This window comes from Lagenorhynchus albirostris, chromosome 10, assembly GCF_949774975.1.
Source record: "Lagenorhynchus albirostris chromosome 10, mLagAlb1.1, whole genome shotgun sequence".
Taxonomy (NCBI): Eukaryota; Metazoa; Chordata; class Mammalia; order Artiodactyla; family Delphinidae; genus Lagenorhynchus; species Lagenorhynchus albirostris.
In genome coordinates, this window is record NC_083104.1 from 70673017 (window position 1) to 70688030 (window position 15014).

A 15014-nucleotide genomic window follows, 5' to 3' on the forward strand; every position below is an offset into this window, starting at 1 on the left:
AGCCCTCCCTCACCTGGTGGCCTGAAGCCAGTGGGCCTTTGGGGCCTGAGCTGAATGGGGAAGGGGATCCCTGGGTCTTGGGATGACAGATTGGGAAGTATCCCAAGTTACTTGAAATGCCAGTGCTCATTGCTCTGAAAAGCCCTCTGCTTTACGTCCCTTGACACAAGTAAGAGCAGATAGCAGGACAGCTAGAAAGAAAGGAAAAGAAAGAGAAAGAAGGAAATAGAGGGCATCCTCATGCTCTGTTCTGTGTGGTATCCACTTAGGTGTCTTTTTATATAATCTAGAAATGTGTCCATTTCAAAGACGTTTTGCTCCGAAGAAGGTCTGAAGCCAGTGACCTCTCTTGTAAAATAAGGGCGTTTGCATATGCTGGTCCCCTGCATTCAGTGTACACTTTACCTGACCCATACGTGCTCATTCTTTTCTAAGTATAGATGCCATTTTAAAAGGAAGCCTTCCCTGTCCCCGTGTAAATTAGATCCCCCTGTTTATTCCCTGCACTCATATTTGATAGTATTTATTTTATTTGAGCTTATCTGTTTGTGTCCTTATTTATCATCTGCCTCACCTCCTGGGAACATTAGCTCCAGGAGAGCAGGGCCTGTGCCCTGTTCTGTTCAGGTCTGCACACACACAGCCTGGCACATGGGTAAGTGCTTAAATATTCGTTGAACCAATGAATGGATGAAGGGTCATTGCCGGTGAAATATTCTCCTGGCCAGCGTCAGAGAGAAGAATGGCTTTGTTCATGACCATAACTCCACTAGTGGCTACGCTTTCGAAAAGGCAAATGCCAGGTTTACCCAGGAAAAAAAGGGAGGGGGAATAGGACCTCCATTATTACCAGTTGCCCTCAAAGCAGCCAGGACACCTGTACTGGCTTGTTTGTGTTTTGTAAGCCTGTAGGGGTCCAGGACCGAATTTCAGTTTCCTGCAGATAGGTCTTCAGTGCTTAGCTTAATGGGGCACTAAATCCATGTTGAATGAATTAATGGTCTTGCAGGTAGATCATCTCGTTTTGGCCACCAGGAAGCTCATAACCGAAAGCCAGTGCTCATCGTTGAAGCCCTGTTGTATTGGACAGACAGCATCAGCATCACCTGGGAACTTTTTAGAAATGAATTCTCAGGCTCATTCCAGAGACCTAAAATCAGAAGCTCCAGGCCTGGGGCCCAGGAATCTGTATTTTAACAGGCCCTCCAAGGTGATTCTGATGCACTCAAGTGTGAGATCCTCTGGCTTAAGATCTTGGCCTATTTATTCTCCCTTCCTACTACTCCATGATACTCTATTTTAAGTAGCTTTATCTGTCTTTTATTGCAGTCTGCTTCCCAGTCTTTCTTGGAAGTTGATAGGGGTATGCATTATAAATTGGTAGTTACATCTAGTCTAGTTTCCCCCATCATACAGAGAAGAAAAGGGGAGAACTAACTTGGCCCAAGTCACACAGCAAGTTGGTGATAGAGCTGGGGCTAGAAGCCAGTTTCCCAACTTCTAGTCTCAGGCTTTCAGCTGTCTCTCCAACTAGGTTCTAGGTTTCCAAAAGGGCTGTGCCTGCTATTTCAACTCAAATCACCACCATTGCTCTGGGTACAGGTTACCTGTGGTCACGCCCCCACCCGCCGTGCTCCCCTAAGAGCTGGGGGTGCGCCCCATCTCAGGCCGAGCGCATGCACGTGTGCGCCCTGCGGGACGCGCGCCGGGAGAGAGAGCGCGCTGGGGACTGCCCCGCCCCTTCCCTCCTTCCCTTCCTCCCTCCCTCGCGGGTAAACTCCGGGCATCCATCAGTCTGTTAATTGCACTAATTAGAGATCGCGGAGGTGTTAATTGGAAAACCCTGGTATTGTGCCTGTTTGGGGAAGAAAACGTCAATAAAAATTAATTGATGAGTTGGCAGGGCGGGCGGCGCGGGTTCGCAACGAGGCGTAGGGTGTCGTGGCAAATGTTACGGCTCAGATTAAGCGATTGTTAATTAAAAAGCTACGGTAATTAATACTCCGTACACCATATGGGCCCGCGGAAAAGGCACAAAAAGTTTCTACGCGTGTGGGGCTCCCCCGTCCTTTTCCCCTCCCCCGAAAGCACCCTAGCCCTTGGGTCCTCCCTTTGGCCCCAAGGTAGGTGGAACTCGTCACTTCCGGCCAGGGAGGGGACAGAGGCGGACCCGGGCGCGTTCTGAGGCGGCCCTCGTTGCGAGCCCGCGTTCTTCGAAGGGCCAGGAGCCTCGGGAAGTGGGACCCCCACACACACCCTCCCCCCCGGCGGCCCGCAGACTCCCCCGGAGCGGAAGAGGCGGCTGTGGCTTTGACCCTGCTTGCTTGCTTGCTTCCTTTCTTCCTCCCTCCCTCCCTCCCTCCCTCCCTTCCTCCCTCCCTTCCTTCCTTCCTTTCGACGGCGTCGTCTGCGGGAGCGTCGGGGTACTGGCCAAAGGCTCCGAGGTGCCCTGGCTCCCCAAGGGAACCCTGATAGACGGAAGACCAGGACCTACCCAAGGACAGGACCAAGCGCCCCAGACAAAAAATCCTAGAGCACAGGAAATGACTCGGCCTCTGCCCCCAGCGCAGCGTAGGAGAGGGTGCAGGGAAGGCTGGGGTGGGCCTCAATTTTAGCAAATACTAGAAGGGCCTTCTAATTTCCTCTCCTTACTTGCTGGTATGAGCCCAGTGACTTGCCCAAGGTCACACAGCTGGCCCTTGAAACCTGATGGTCTCATTCCCAGAGCACCTCTCCACTTCTGCAGGTAGTCAACAGCTCTTTGCTGAATAAATGGGTGCCTGGGGCGGGAGCGCGGATTGGCAGGATAGGAGTGTGTGGAGAGAGGCGGAAGGGTGGGAGTGAATGGAGGAGGGGGCTCTTGGAGGGTCCCCCTCGGTACCAGAGCAGGCAGCCCCGGTCCCCATTGGGAAATTTGAGGCATACATTTCCCTTTGGGAAAGGGACAGCTGTGATTCAAGTGGAACCTCGGTGGCTCTCACCAGCCGCTAGAACACGGGGGCTTCTTGTGTACATACTGACTAGGGGTTTTTCCTCCTCGAGCTTCCAAGTCAGAAGAGACCTTCAAGACCACTTCTCCATGTAGGGATGGGGAAATGGAGGCCCAGAGAAGGAGGAGGACAGAGAAGTCACAGCTGGTTGTGACTGAGCTCAGGCCCCCTGACACCCAGTCCCCTGCCTTCTCTAGCCAGAGTCCAGGCTCCCACGGACTCTGCCTTTCCCCCCTCCAGCCCGCACCCTTGTGGTGGGTGCAGGGCACGGATATCAAGGCCTGCCTCCAGTACCCCACTCCACCCCACCCCATCCCTACATGGCCGGGCGCCAGGCACGCAGAGCCTGCTCACCCACAGTGCAGGGAGCACCGCGGTGCTGTTGCAACACCTGCAGAGAGACAGGCAAGGAGGCTTGAGGCTGCCGCTGTGCTCCTCCTCAGGAGGACAGGTGTCTCAGGACAGAGGTGAGGAGAGTCCTGGGAGCACCCACCTGCAGGTTTGGATTGGTATTGGTGGACAGGCAGGCGCGAGCCTGGAAGGAGGTGAAGGCCCCGGGAGGGGGCAGAGCAGCGCGCCACGTGGGAATTAATGCCGTTCGTACAGCCTGCGGAAATGACTTTTCAAATGCATATAATCTCAAGCATGCAGATGAGAGGCTGGCTTCACCCTGTTTAATATGAATGATCCGGCCCTTGAATAGCTGTTATTACAGCCACATTGCAGCAATTACGTTGTTCACTGGGTGTCGCTCTGTCGCCCCCCCCCCAATAAAAAGAAAAGAAAAGGGCACCTCTGTTTGCGTCCTCCTTCCTTTTTTCTCCCTTTTCCAAACTTGCTGTCTGAGCAACTTTATGGTGTGTGTGAATGTTGGAAGGGGGCACTCTCCCTTACCCCAAGAAGAAACTGCTGGATTCTCTCTCCTTTCTCCTGTGCACACACACCCCTGAGGCTCTGGTCTTTGTCCCCTGGGGCCCAGGAGTTTTCAGATCTCAGGGAAGTAGACTTGGAATCGGGGCAGGCAGCTGCTCTCCACCCCCAGCAGGGCCAGGGTCAGGCAGAGGGAGAGCAGAGCGGCCCCTGCTGTCTCCCCATCCCCCTCGTGTAGCTGGGGCCCAGGCCTGAGTGAGGGAAGGTGCTCTGTGGGCTGCTGGGAGGGGTCCGGGTGGGCGGTTGTGGGGAGGGGCTGGAGCCCTGTGCTCTGGCGGATGGAGGACGGTGCCCACCCCATCCATCATTTGGTAGCTACTGGCCCTGAGGCTGACACGACCATTAAGGCCAGAGACCAAGTGCTCAGTCTCTTCTGAACCGTTGCCCCCAACCTTGCCCTTGCCCCTAGCCCAGCTCCTCGCAGAACCCAGGATTGGGAACAGCAACTGGCGGGTGGGGGAGCAACAAGCCCTTGGAACACAGAGAAATGCACAAACTCCAGCAGCACAGGGTCACCCAGGAGGCCACACAGGTCCACTGGGACAGACACCTAGAGTCACAAGAGCAGGGCAATATGGCATACACGTGAACTAGTGGCCTCCCCACGGGCCTTTCACAGCGCTCTGTCCCCCCAACCCCCCACGCACACCTAGATACTCTCGCTATCTTCCCCACTCTGCTGACAGCAGGGACAAAAACAGCAAGTGACCCAACAGAGTGAGGAGAAAGAGTTCTTCAAGAGTGAAGGAGAATTGGGGAGCTGCCACCTCGGAGAAGGAACTCGGGAAATAATCCTTCCAGCAGTTTCTCTATTAAGGCCCTCCTGCACCTATTTATTGGGTCAGGGACACCGTGTGGTTGTGGGGTCTGCCAAGGCCGAAAGGTAATCAAGAAGGGAGGAAAGAACGCTGGCTGGCTTCCAGCCCGATCGCTGTGTGATCTGGGCCAAGTCTTTGACCTCTCTGAGCCCAGGGTGTTCACCCTTACAAATAGGGCAGGTGAAGAAGGGACACATCATTATTGGCGCTTACTCTGCCAGGTGGTTTGCATGTGCTATTTTATTTACTCCTCACAGGATCTGAGAGGCTTGGAGTAATTACTTATACAAACAAAGAAACTGAGGTTTAGGGAGTTTAAGACTTCTGTCAAAGCTCCGTGGGGAGTACCAACTGTGTCTTGTTTGGCTGAAACTTTTGTTCCTCTCAGGGGGCTGTGAATCTGACGATAGCTGGAGACCCCAGACTTTGAGAACAGCTCTGCATGCTGAAGTCCCCCATCTGCTTCGTAGTCTGTGTACGAGCCCCTGAGATAGTACAGCCTCCGTGAGTTGTAGAAGGAAACCCAAGCCTCTTCCTCGCTAAGCATAACCATCCCAGTCATACCCTCTCTCTTTCTGAGCATGTTTCAGCCACTCTTGAGAGGCAGTTGGGGGAGATGGGGGAAGATACAGGATTCAGGCCTTGACTCTGCCTTGGGTAAATCCTCTGTCTGGACCCTCAGTTTCCCATCTGTAAAATCAAGATGATAATAACCATCTCCCGGGACTTCCCTGGTGGCGCAGTGGCTAAGAATCCACCTGCCAATGCAGGGGACACAGGTTTGAGCCCTGGTCCAGGAAGATCCCACACGCTGTGGAGCAACTAAGCCTGTGCACCACAACTACTGAGCCCACGTGCCACAACTACTGAAGCCCGCACACTTAGAGCCCGTGCTCCGCAGCAAGAAGCCACTGCAATGAGAAGCCTGCGCACCGCAACAAAGAGTAGCCACAACTCTCCGCAACTAGAGAAAGCCCTTGTGCAGTAACGAAGACCCAACGCAGCCAAAAATAAATAAATACATTTTTTAAAACCCCCAAAAAACTATTCTCCCACAATTCTTGTGAGAAGGGATCTTGCTGCCTGTAGAGACAGTAAATATTGAGTGTCTGCTTTGGGCCAGGTGCTGGTCTGAAGGCCTTAGAATGGAAGGTCAGAGAAGTCGGACCACCAGCTGCCTTCGCTGCACAGCCCCAGGCCCAGCAGAGGGTCTGGCACCCAATAGTTGCTGGGAAAATGGCAGCGGCTTTTGCTGTGTGTGTTGGGGGGGGGGGCGTGCGGGAAGGAGGCCCTGCTCTTGGGGAACTCCCCATCTAGCGGGGGAACTCCCCATCTAGGGGGGGAACAAACACAAAGGCCATCACAGGTGCATGTGGGTGGGGGCGGGTCGGGGAGGGGGGCAATATGGTGGTTCTGGGGACTAGCTCACCTGCTTTCAAGTCCTTGCAGGACCCCCCCCCACCCCCGCTCTGCCCTACACACTAGCCTGGAGGGAGAGGCCTGAACCGGTTTGGGTGTGGGGGGGGTTGGGGGGGTAGCGCCTCCTCGAGGAAATGTGGGGGAGGGGGGCAACGGGGCGGCCTCCAATTCAGTCTGGAGCTGCCCCTGCCTGGGGCGGAGGGTGACCTTAGGAGGGAGGGTCTGCACCGCAACAGGGGTCCCAGGATCAGCCTCCAGGAAGCTGAGAGGGAGAAGCCGCCCCAGGACTTGGTGGGGGTTGTGTCGTTTGGGGATGGGGTGTTGAGGGGCACCGCCTGCTTCCCCGGGTGGAACCCGCCCTGCCTGTCCAGCCTCAGCCCCTCCCCCGTGTCTCTCCTCCCCCTCCAGGTCCCGCTAGAGCGACATGATGGTGGAATCCGCCTCGGAGACAATCAGGTCGGCTCCGTCTGGTCAGAACGGCGTGGGCAGCCTCTCCGGGCAGGCGGATGGCGGCGGCGGAGGCGGCGGCGGCAGTGGTGGCGGGGCCCCCGCCGGAGGCAGCGCAGGCAGGGATGCGGCCGCGGGCCCAGACAGCAACGGCGAGATGAGCCCTGCGGAGCTGCTCCACTTCCAGCAGCAACAGGTAGGCGCTGGTGCCTCTTCCCAGCAACCCAGGAGAGGGGAGAGGGGCGCCAGGCCTCTTCCCACTACACCCTGGCCACCTGGGGGCCACCGCTCCCTGCCACGCAGCCTCACTTTAACATTCTTGAGAAGGTCCAGCCTGCAGGGACCCCCTGTGTGCGCTCCCATTCGAGTGGTCACTAAGGCAGGGGGAGAGCAGCCCTCCCATAAAGAGAAGTGGGGCTGGGCGCCCTGAGATCATGGACCTTAGAACAGCCTCAGAAATGCCCACAAGGGCAGACAGACGACTGGGCAGCAGGCTTGAGGGTGTGCGTCTTGCGTGGGTGGGCGCCTGGGCTCTCCTCCCGCACCCCTGCTAAGTTAACAAACAGGGTTGGGGTAGGGAGACCCTGCTCTAGGTGTGTGCTCTTTGGGGGAGGGGGGCTGTGCACAGTGGTATCTTCATTTTATTTGTATTATGAAATGTTCCCCATCTCCACCTCTGCCTGGGCCCCTGATGCAGGCTAGCTGTGAGATTAAACTTCCAGGCACCAAGGGTCAAGGCAGCTGGGAAAAGGTCCAGAGCAGTAGGCAGAGGCAGGCCTCCATTTTCAGTGCTCAGACTGGAAGCCCTGTCTGCGTCCCCCGCCCTCTTCCCCTTCATCATTCCCACCCTAAACTGCAGAGTTCAGGAGTCCAAGACCAGCCTCTCTGAGGATCCAGAGGCCTTAGGGGGTGGGGAAGCCTAGCTGGCTTATGACAGAGCAGGGGCCCCAGGTCCTGGCCCCACCCCGGGGAAACAGGGAGAATCGTGCTTGACAAGTTCAGGAGAACCGGCCCAGCCAGCCCTGGCCTTGGGATGCTCCTCTTATTTGACTTTGCTCCTTGAATCACTGCTGGTGGCATTGCCCCTTGGGGGCTCTGCTGGGAATGTGGAAAATTCGGGTACTGCATGTTCCTCCCTGCCCGTACCCCACCCCCGCCTCGTGCACACAGGTGTGTGTACCCACATCGCCCTCATGCTCTCTCCCAGGTTTGCCCTGGGGCTCCTTCCCCGACTCCATAGCCCCTAAGGGGCCCTTTACCACCACACTTCTTGAAGCTAGAGGTCAGACTGGAAGCAGCACCGTCAGAAGCCCAGCCCCGCGCTCTGCGCTGGGCTGGTCAGCCAGCACTGATGCAGGAACTGAACAAACCCAGGTTAAGCCCCAGCCTGCCCCTTCCCAGCTGTCAACCTTGGCCAGTCCTGGGCTTCCCTTACCTCTTGGCACCTAAAGTACAGGGGTTGTTAGGATCAGATGCAGTTTGGGTGTAAAATCCCTGGTCAGTACGGATGTGAACAGAATTGAGGACTTTAAAAAATTCCTTCCTCTTGCAAACAGTGGAAACTTGAGCAGTAAGGGCCTGTCTCCTTTCTCTAGGGAGATGGTCTTTGGGAGTTTGCTGGTATCTCCCAAGCCCTCCTAAACAGGTTCTCTGGGGAAGAGACCCACAGAATCTGTACCACCTGCGGGGGACAGAAGGTCAAAGGGCAGAACCCTGCCCTTCATCAAAATAATAACAGAACACACCCCACCAGAAATCTCTAAGGCCACCCATTTTGTATGGGTGAAAACTCTTCCCCTCCTGCACCTCTATGCAGACAGAGCTGTGAAAAATTTTGACTGTCGGGGGAGGGCTGGGAGGAATACTGAAACTGGAAAGTTTCTTGAAAAAAATTATTTAAAGAGAAGACTGAACACAGATATCAGGATAAGTGGGGAGAGGTGTGGGGTGGGGAGGGACAGAACTGTCTGTACCGATCAGGTTTCTCTGTTCTGCGTTGTGCTCAGGCCACGTTCTACCATCTATATTCCACGTTCCAGTTATCCCTGTTTGTTTTGGTGAATATCCCAAAGTCCTGGAAAATCCTATATCTGTTTCACAAATAAACTGGGGTGGAGATTTGGAGGCGGGCGGAGGGAGGGCTGTTTTATCCATTTGGGCTCACTATGGGCGTAGTGCCTGGGGCCAAGGAAAATATTTGAGACTTAAAAAAGGTTTTCTTGGCTCCAAACTATGAAAAGAACCCTGCAAAATTAAAATTACAAAATTTTCAATTAAAAGGAAACAGCCTGTGGGCTGTCCTTCTCCCTCCAATATATGAGCGAGGCTTTGGGGGGAGCTTGAGGGTAACACTTTCTGGTCCCCCCCCAACAAGTGTCTCTGACTGTTTGTGGGGTAGAGTGAATGTAGGAAAGAGGGCCGTGGCCCAGCGAGTGCCCCCTCCTCCTCGATCCCCACCAGGAAGTCCTTTGAGGACAAACAAACACCTTACCTCCGTTTGGTGCTTTGGGTCTTTACTTGCTTCACCATCCTGGGGAGATGGGTGTTATTATTCCCATATCACAATGAGGGGGCAGCCAGAGGTAGCACTGACTTGTCCAGGTGACACGGGAAAGGCTAGATCTCAGGTCTCCCGGTTCCTAGTGCAGGGCTCAGCTCCCACCACACTCACAGTCCCCTGAGGGAAATGGAGGCAGCAAGGCCTGGCGCCTAGTAGGTGCTAAATTAACCACTGCTGGTGAGTGAGTAAGAGCACTCCACTCCCAATCTAAAAGCGCTCTTAAAACAAACCAACAAAAGCAGCGATGGCCCCTGGCTCTAAGTGGCCACTCCAGAGGCAGAGGGTGTGAGTGGGTCTTCGGGCAGCGCCCGGGTCCCCCCTCCTCGTGCCTCCGCGGCTCCTCTTTGTCCGTCTGTCGGTTGGTCTGTTAGTCCCTGCCCCTCTGCTCTGGATAAACAAGCCCTGGAAATGCAGTCTTGGCCTTTGGGAGTAATGAGTTGACAAAGGAGAGAGAGAGATAAACAGGGCGAGTCAGAAGTCAGGCTGGTGACAGGACTTTAGGCTGAAACAAACAGTGCTGAAGAGGGCAGCCACGTCACTTTGGAACAAGAGCAGGCGCCTGTTTCCATGCAACAGCAGGCCGGGAGCTTGTTTAAACAGAGGCGGGGTAGGGGAGACAGGGCTCAGCTGCCAGGCTCTGTCTGACTGGAGAGAGGGTCCCCCTCTGGCTGCCCCATTTCAGCAGTCAAGGCCCCAGCTTCCCACTCCCTCCTCCCAGCCCTCTTTTTGGTGAGTGACAGAGCCACACCGCCTCCACTCTGTCCTTGGGGCTTTCATCTGGTCTCCAGTCTCCTGGAGACTCACCCCTGAGAAGGAGGCGTGGAGAGGAGAGTGCTGTGGGCCCTGGAGCGTGCATTCACTCAGCAAACACGCATCGAACCTTATGTTGCACCTGGCGCCCTGCTGGCCCGCTGGAGTTGGTGATCCCCAGCTGCTGTTAAAGGATGCCTTGAACCGAACAGGCATGCCAGCTGCCCGCCAGCCCCCTCCCTTCCTTCACCAAGACAAAGTCTCCTTCCTCAGTGGCCCCCGGCCGCACATTTCCCCTCTAGGATGGCTTTTTTCTTTGAAGGTCGCCCCTGCATTTTTTCCTGATCTAATTTCACCTGTATGAAAATGTTCCCAGTGTGTAGGGCTTTCCCCATAGACTCCACAAGTATCCCTGACGGGGGGCAGCCAGGGCTGGGAGAAGTGTGTGCCAACTCTGGGGAGGTGAGGGCCTGGGGAGGTTTTGGGGACCAGGCTGGATGCTCGCCGCACTTGGGGCCAGGAGGACTGGGCCAGACAGTGGGGGCGGGCAGGGCTGCCGGCTCTGCGGCTGAGCTGAAAGGCGTCCTGGGCCTCTGGAGCCTGCACTCCTATTGTCTTCTGGTTGCGGGGGTGACAGGTCAGCGGGGGTCACAGGAGGGTTGCCTAGCGTCTGGGAACTCCCACCGCAGTTGCCTTGGCAACTGGGGCCAAATCCCACCCTGTTCACATCCTGTGAGGAGATTCAAAATGGTTTGGGGGCTCTGCACATTCATGGGCTTTTAACTCACCCCCCTCCATAGAGATGGAGCGAGGGGAGTGTCAGGGAGCTGGGGAAAGAAGAATGGAAGAGATTTTTGTTCTCCTCCCCCATCTGGCTCTCCTCTAGGGGGATGGGGTGGAAAGGGGAGGCTTCAGAGGTGAATTAGCCCAGACACCTCACACACGCGTTTCGTCTTCAGGTCTGGGGCCCATTTCTTCAGTCTTTGGGACTCCCACCCTCCTGCCCCCAGATTCTGCTCCTTCATCTCTAGTCCTACACCCTCCAAACTCCCCTCTTCTTTCCGTAGAATGAGCCCCTTCCCAGGAAGTACTGGGGGCCTGGAGGGAGAGCTGGGACCCGAACTCCTCAGAGGCGAGACTTAGAAAGTTCCCGTTGGTGAGGTCCCTGACCCGGGACCGTTGTGGGGTAGTGTTAGAAACGACCGACCTCTCCCTCCTGCTTGGGAACAGAGCAGGTGAGAGGTGGGCCCGGGTAGTAAGGTGACAGGCAGGGTCCTGAGAGGATGCCTCAGGGGAGAGGACCTAACCCCCCTTCTCTCTTTTTTTTTTTTTTTTGTGGTACGCGGGCTTCTCACCGCTGTGGCCTCTCCCCTTGCGGAGCACAGGCTCCGGATGCGCAGGCCCAGCGGCCATGGCCCACGGGCCCAGCCACTCCGCGGCATGTGGGATCCTCCTGGATCGGGGCACGAACCTGCGTCCCCTGCATCGGCAGACGGACTCTCAACCACTGCGCCACGAGGGAAGCCCGTAACCCCCCTTCTCTTACCCTTCCTGGGTTACTAAACCAAAGGCCACCCTGTTTTGTGTGTCTGCCCCCTATTCCAACAAAAAAGGAAGTTTCCCTAAGAGGGGAGAGAAAGGTCAAGGAGAGGGCCTGGGGCCTGGGAAAGGGCTGCTCAGGCCCCTGTTTCCTTGGGACTAGGGAAGAGCAAGTCCACTGTGCTCCCAGGTTTCCCTTCTGCTGTGGAATTCTGACACCCCCTCTTTTTTCCCTCTCTCACCCCCTTTTTACTACCAGAGTTCTTGTACTTACTGATAGGAGTTTGGGGACTGGGGAGAATTGGGGAAAGGGGGTGAGTGTTTCCACAGGTGAGCTAGGTTTTCTCCTACTGGAGCCCCTTCATTCTGAGGAGCCCCTGTGGGAGTCAGTGGGGAGGGAACTGCATGCCCCCACAGTCCGCACTCTAAACCCCACACTTACAGCCCCTGCGGAACGGCTAGCGTGAGGGTGGCGCTGAACCCAGGCCTGGGAATAGAACTCCTTCTGGAGAACTCCAGTTACTGGGACGCATCTGGGAGGAGTCTCTCTGAGGGGAAGCACCACCATCCCGCGACTGCCCCGCACTATTTCAGCTCCTTCCCAGATGCCACTGCTGGACCTTTCTGGTGGAGCCGGTTTGGGCCCAGAGGGGCTGGATGGGCCTGGGGCTGCTCCCCACTGGGGGCCCGAAGGGAGGGAAGGAAGGAGGCTCTGGGGAGGGCCTTGCCCTTTGGGGCACTGTTGGGTTCATTTGTTAATTCTGTTCTGTGGAGAGGAGGCATTCTCAAGACGCTCGCTTGGCGGTGAAGGGGTCCTAAAACCGGTCTGTGCATCTCCCACCCACGTGGGCCTGTCTGTATCTGCGCGTTGCTGGTTTTCATTTTAATGGTTCTAATTTGAGAATGCGCCGATGTCATTTTTACGAGGTTGGTGTAAAAAAAATTTACAGCCTTTTCCAAAAAGCTTTTTTTTTTTTTCCAAGGGAAAAAGGTGTAGAATCACTTCGGGGGTTTTATGGTCTCCTCTCCCCCATCCTCCTTGCCCCCCTTCTCTGTGTAATTTCATTTTTATGTCTCTTTGCTGGAGGATAGAGCCTGGCTGGTGGAGAACCTGGATCTCCCCAGGTCAGCACCCTTAGTGGTGGGGGCCCCTGACCCCTGACCCTTCTCCCTGCACCCCTTCCCTCCACACTCTGGTCCCAGAGGACTTGTATTTCAAGGGGTAGATGGAGAGACATTTCCTGTTTAATTCAAGTCAACAAATACTTATTAGGTACCTACTGTTTACTAGCAGTGGGTTAGGTATCTCCTCTCAGAGATTGTATCCATTCCTGCTTAAAATCCTCCAGCAATTTTTCCTTGAGTGTAGAAGGCAATAAAAAGCCATCGTCCCAGTGATGTGGTCGCTGCTGACCCCTGGGACTTCTTCTCAGGCCACTCAGCTTGGCCACACTGGCCTTTTTGGTTCATAATGCTCCAGCCTTATATGCCCACCTCCGGGCTCTGGCACCAGCTCCTTCCAACCGTGACTACCCTCCCCTGAAAGAGTAGCCCCCTCATCCGAAATGTGTCCTCGGAGAGGCCTTCCCTGGCCACACAACCTAAGTAACCAGCCAGCCGTCCTCCGCGTAACGCTGGCCACCATCTCACAGCTCGCTTCGCTTCGTTGTAGGGTCTGTCTCATCCCATTAGAACGTGAGCGCCATTAAAGCAAATACGCCATGTCCCCAGTGTCTAGGACCGTGTGAGTGCCCTGTGGGGCTTCACAAATACTCGCTGAATTATAGATAAATGAATCAAAAGTCCTGTTCCGGGGGGGGGGTGGGGGGCAGGTGATGGGCCTTCCTGGGAGGACTTTTCAGGTTTGGGGTGGGCCGGCCCACCACACACCCTTCTAGGGCCCCTTCCCCTAAATGGAGCCAGCTCCCAGTTGAAATTATCAAGACAGTTGAGATCCCTGTTTTGCCAAAATTAGCGAGATGCAGACAAAAGAAGTTTGGGTTTTGTTTATTTTGGTTCCTCTTCACCACCATCGGGATTAGACCAGAGTTTGCTGGGGCGGGGGTTCCTCCATCCTGTCTGCCCAGCTCCTGGCTCCTCGTGCCTGTGCAGAGCCCCGTGTCAGGCCCAGGGGGACTCAGGTTCTGCTGCTGCCGTTGTGTGACTTTGGGGCGCTTTACTGCCCCTCTTCAGATCTCCGTTTCCTTATCGATAAAGTGAACTAGATAAGTGTTTCACAAACCTTTTTGCTGGAGATCTGCCGTAAGCAATGCCTTTTATTTGGAGTGGCAGCACACAAGAGTTTCACGAAACAATGCTATGCTTACCTAGTAACCCTGATGTTTTCGTGTGTGTGTGTGTTTGTGTGTGTGTATTTTTTCCTCTTTTTTTGACCTTCTAAATTGATATTGTATGACCCACCATTAGCTCATGACCAGCAATTGGGAAAACACTAGACTAGATACCCTCTAACACTCCAGCTCACCAGGTCTGTGACCTGCATGACTCTGCTTCTCTGTTCTCAAAGTTCAGCCCTTCGTGCTTGTCTCTCCCTGAGCACCACGTCCCCGCCCTCCCAGACGCACAGAGTAAGGCTGGGACCCTGACACAGACCTGGAATCCTCCAGCCTGGAGAAAGAACCAGTAAACAGCCCTGCACCTGGCCTCCACAGAGAGGATGCTGGTCCTCCCCCAAATTCTCCAAGACAGAAATGAGGGTGTAGTCTCATCCTGCAGATGAGAGATGCATCTGCCCCAAGACTTGTTTTTCTTTTCATAGCAGCTCCCTGTTGCCCTCAAAGCACTAGCTTCATTCCCCTCCAACCCTGCCGCCCTCCCTGGATGCCATCCGTTATAAGCCATTTGTCCCTAATTGTGAAGCTCCTGCTAATGACTTCTGAATGGGCGGTTGGGGGAGGAGAGTTCGGCTTCATTAGCGAGACTGAGTTCTTAGGCTTGAGGGGGAATGGGGGTGGGTGTAGATGGAAAAAGGCTTGGTTAACAAGTCCTTCTGGGTGGCACTGGACAAATGATCAGGAGCTGCCTGGGAAGGTGAAAGATCAATAATCACAATCACAAGAGTTAATGTCCATCCAGGACCCACTGCCAGCACTGTGCTGAGTACTCCGTGTACACCGTCACATGTGTTCTTCACAGCAAACCTGTGAGCTGACTACAGAGTTATTCCCATTTTACACAGGAAGAAACTGAGGCTCAGAGCAGTGATGTGACTTACCCAAGGTCACTCAGTATTTGGTGGAGCCAGGATTTGGACCCAGATCCCTTTGACCAGGGTCCAGGCCCCGAATGGACCAGTACTGCTTCCTTTAGAGGAAAACTAGACTTCATTCCCCAAACCACAGAGCTGGGCATTTGGTTTTCAGTCTGAGGGGTGGAGGGAGCAGGAAAATATGGTATAAAAGGCCAAATGGCTCCCAATTTCCCATTCTGCCCTGAGCACCCCCATGCCTTCTCCCCGGTGGGATTCTCAATGCCTCTTCCTACTCAAAGCTGTATCTGGCCCACAAGGAAGAGAAACTGAACCCGGTGTATCAGGCCCCA

General features: G+C 55.1%; 1 protein-coding gene across 3 annotated transcripts in view; it reads left to right on the top strand.

The window, feature by feature from the left end:
* FOXP4 (forkhead box P4) overlaps positions 1-15014 on the top strand; it is a 50978-nt gene that overhangs the window by 12074 nt on the left and 23890 nt on the right. For all 3 annotated transcript variants that reach the window (XR_009542948.1, XM_060162847.1, XM_060162848.1), the window contains exon 2: positions 6566-6800. Coding sequence is in view for 2 of the 3 variants with exons in the window: in XM_060162847.1 (XP_060018830.1) it covers positions 6582-6800 (219 nt within the window). In the remaining variant the exon portion in view is untranslated. The remainder of the gene's footprint in view (positions 1-6565; positions 6801-15014) is intronic.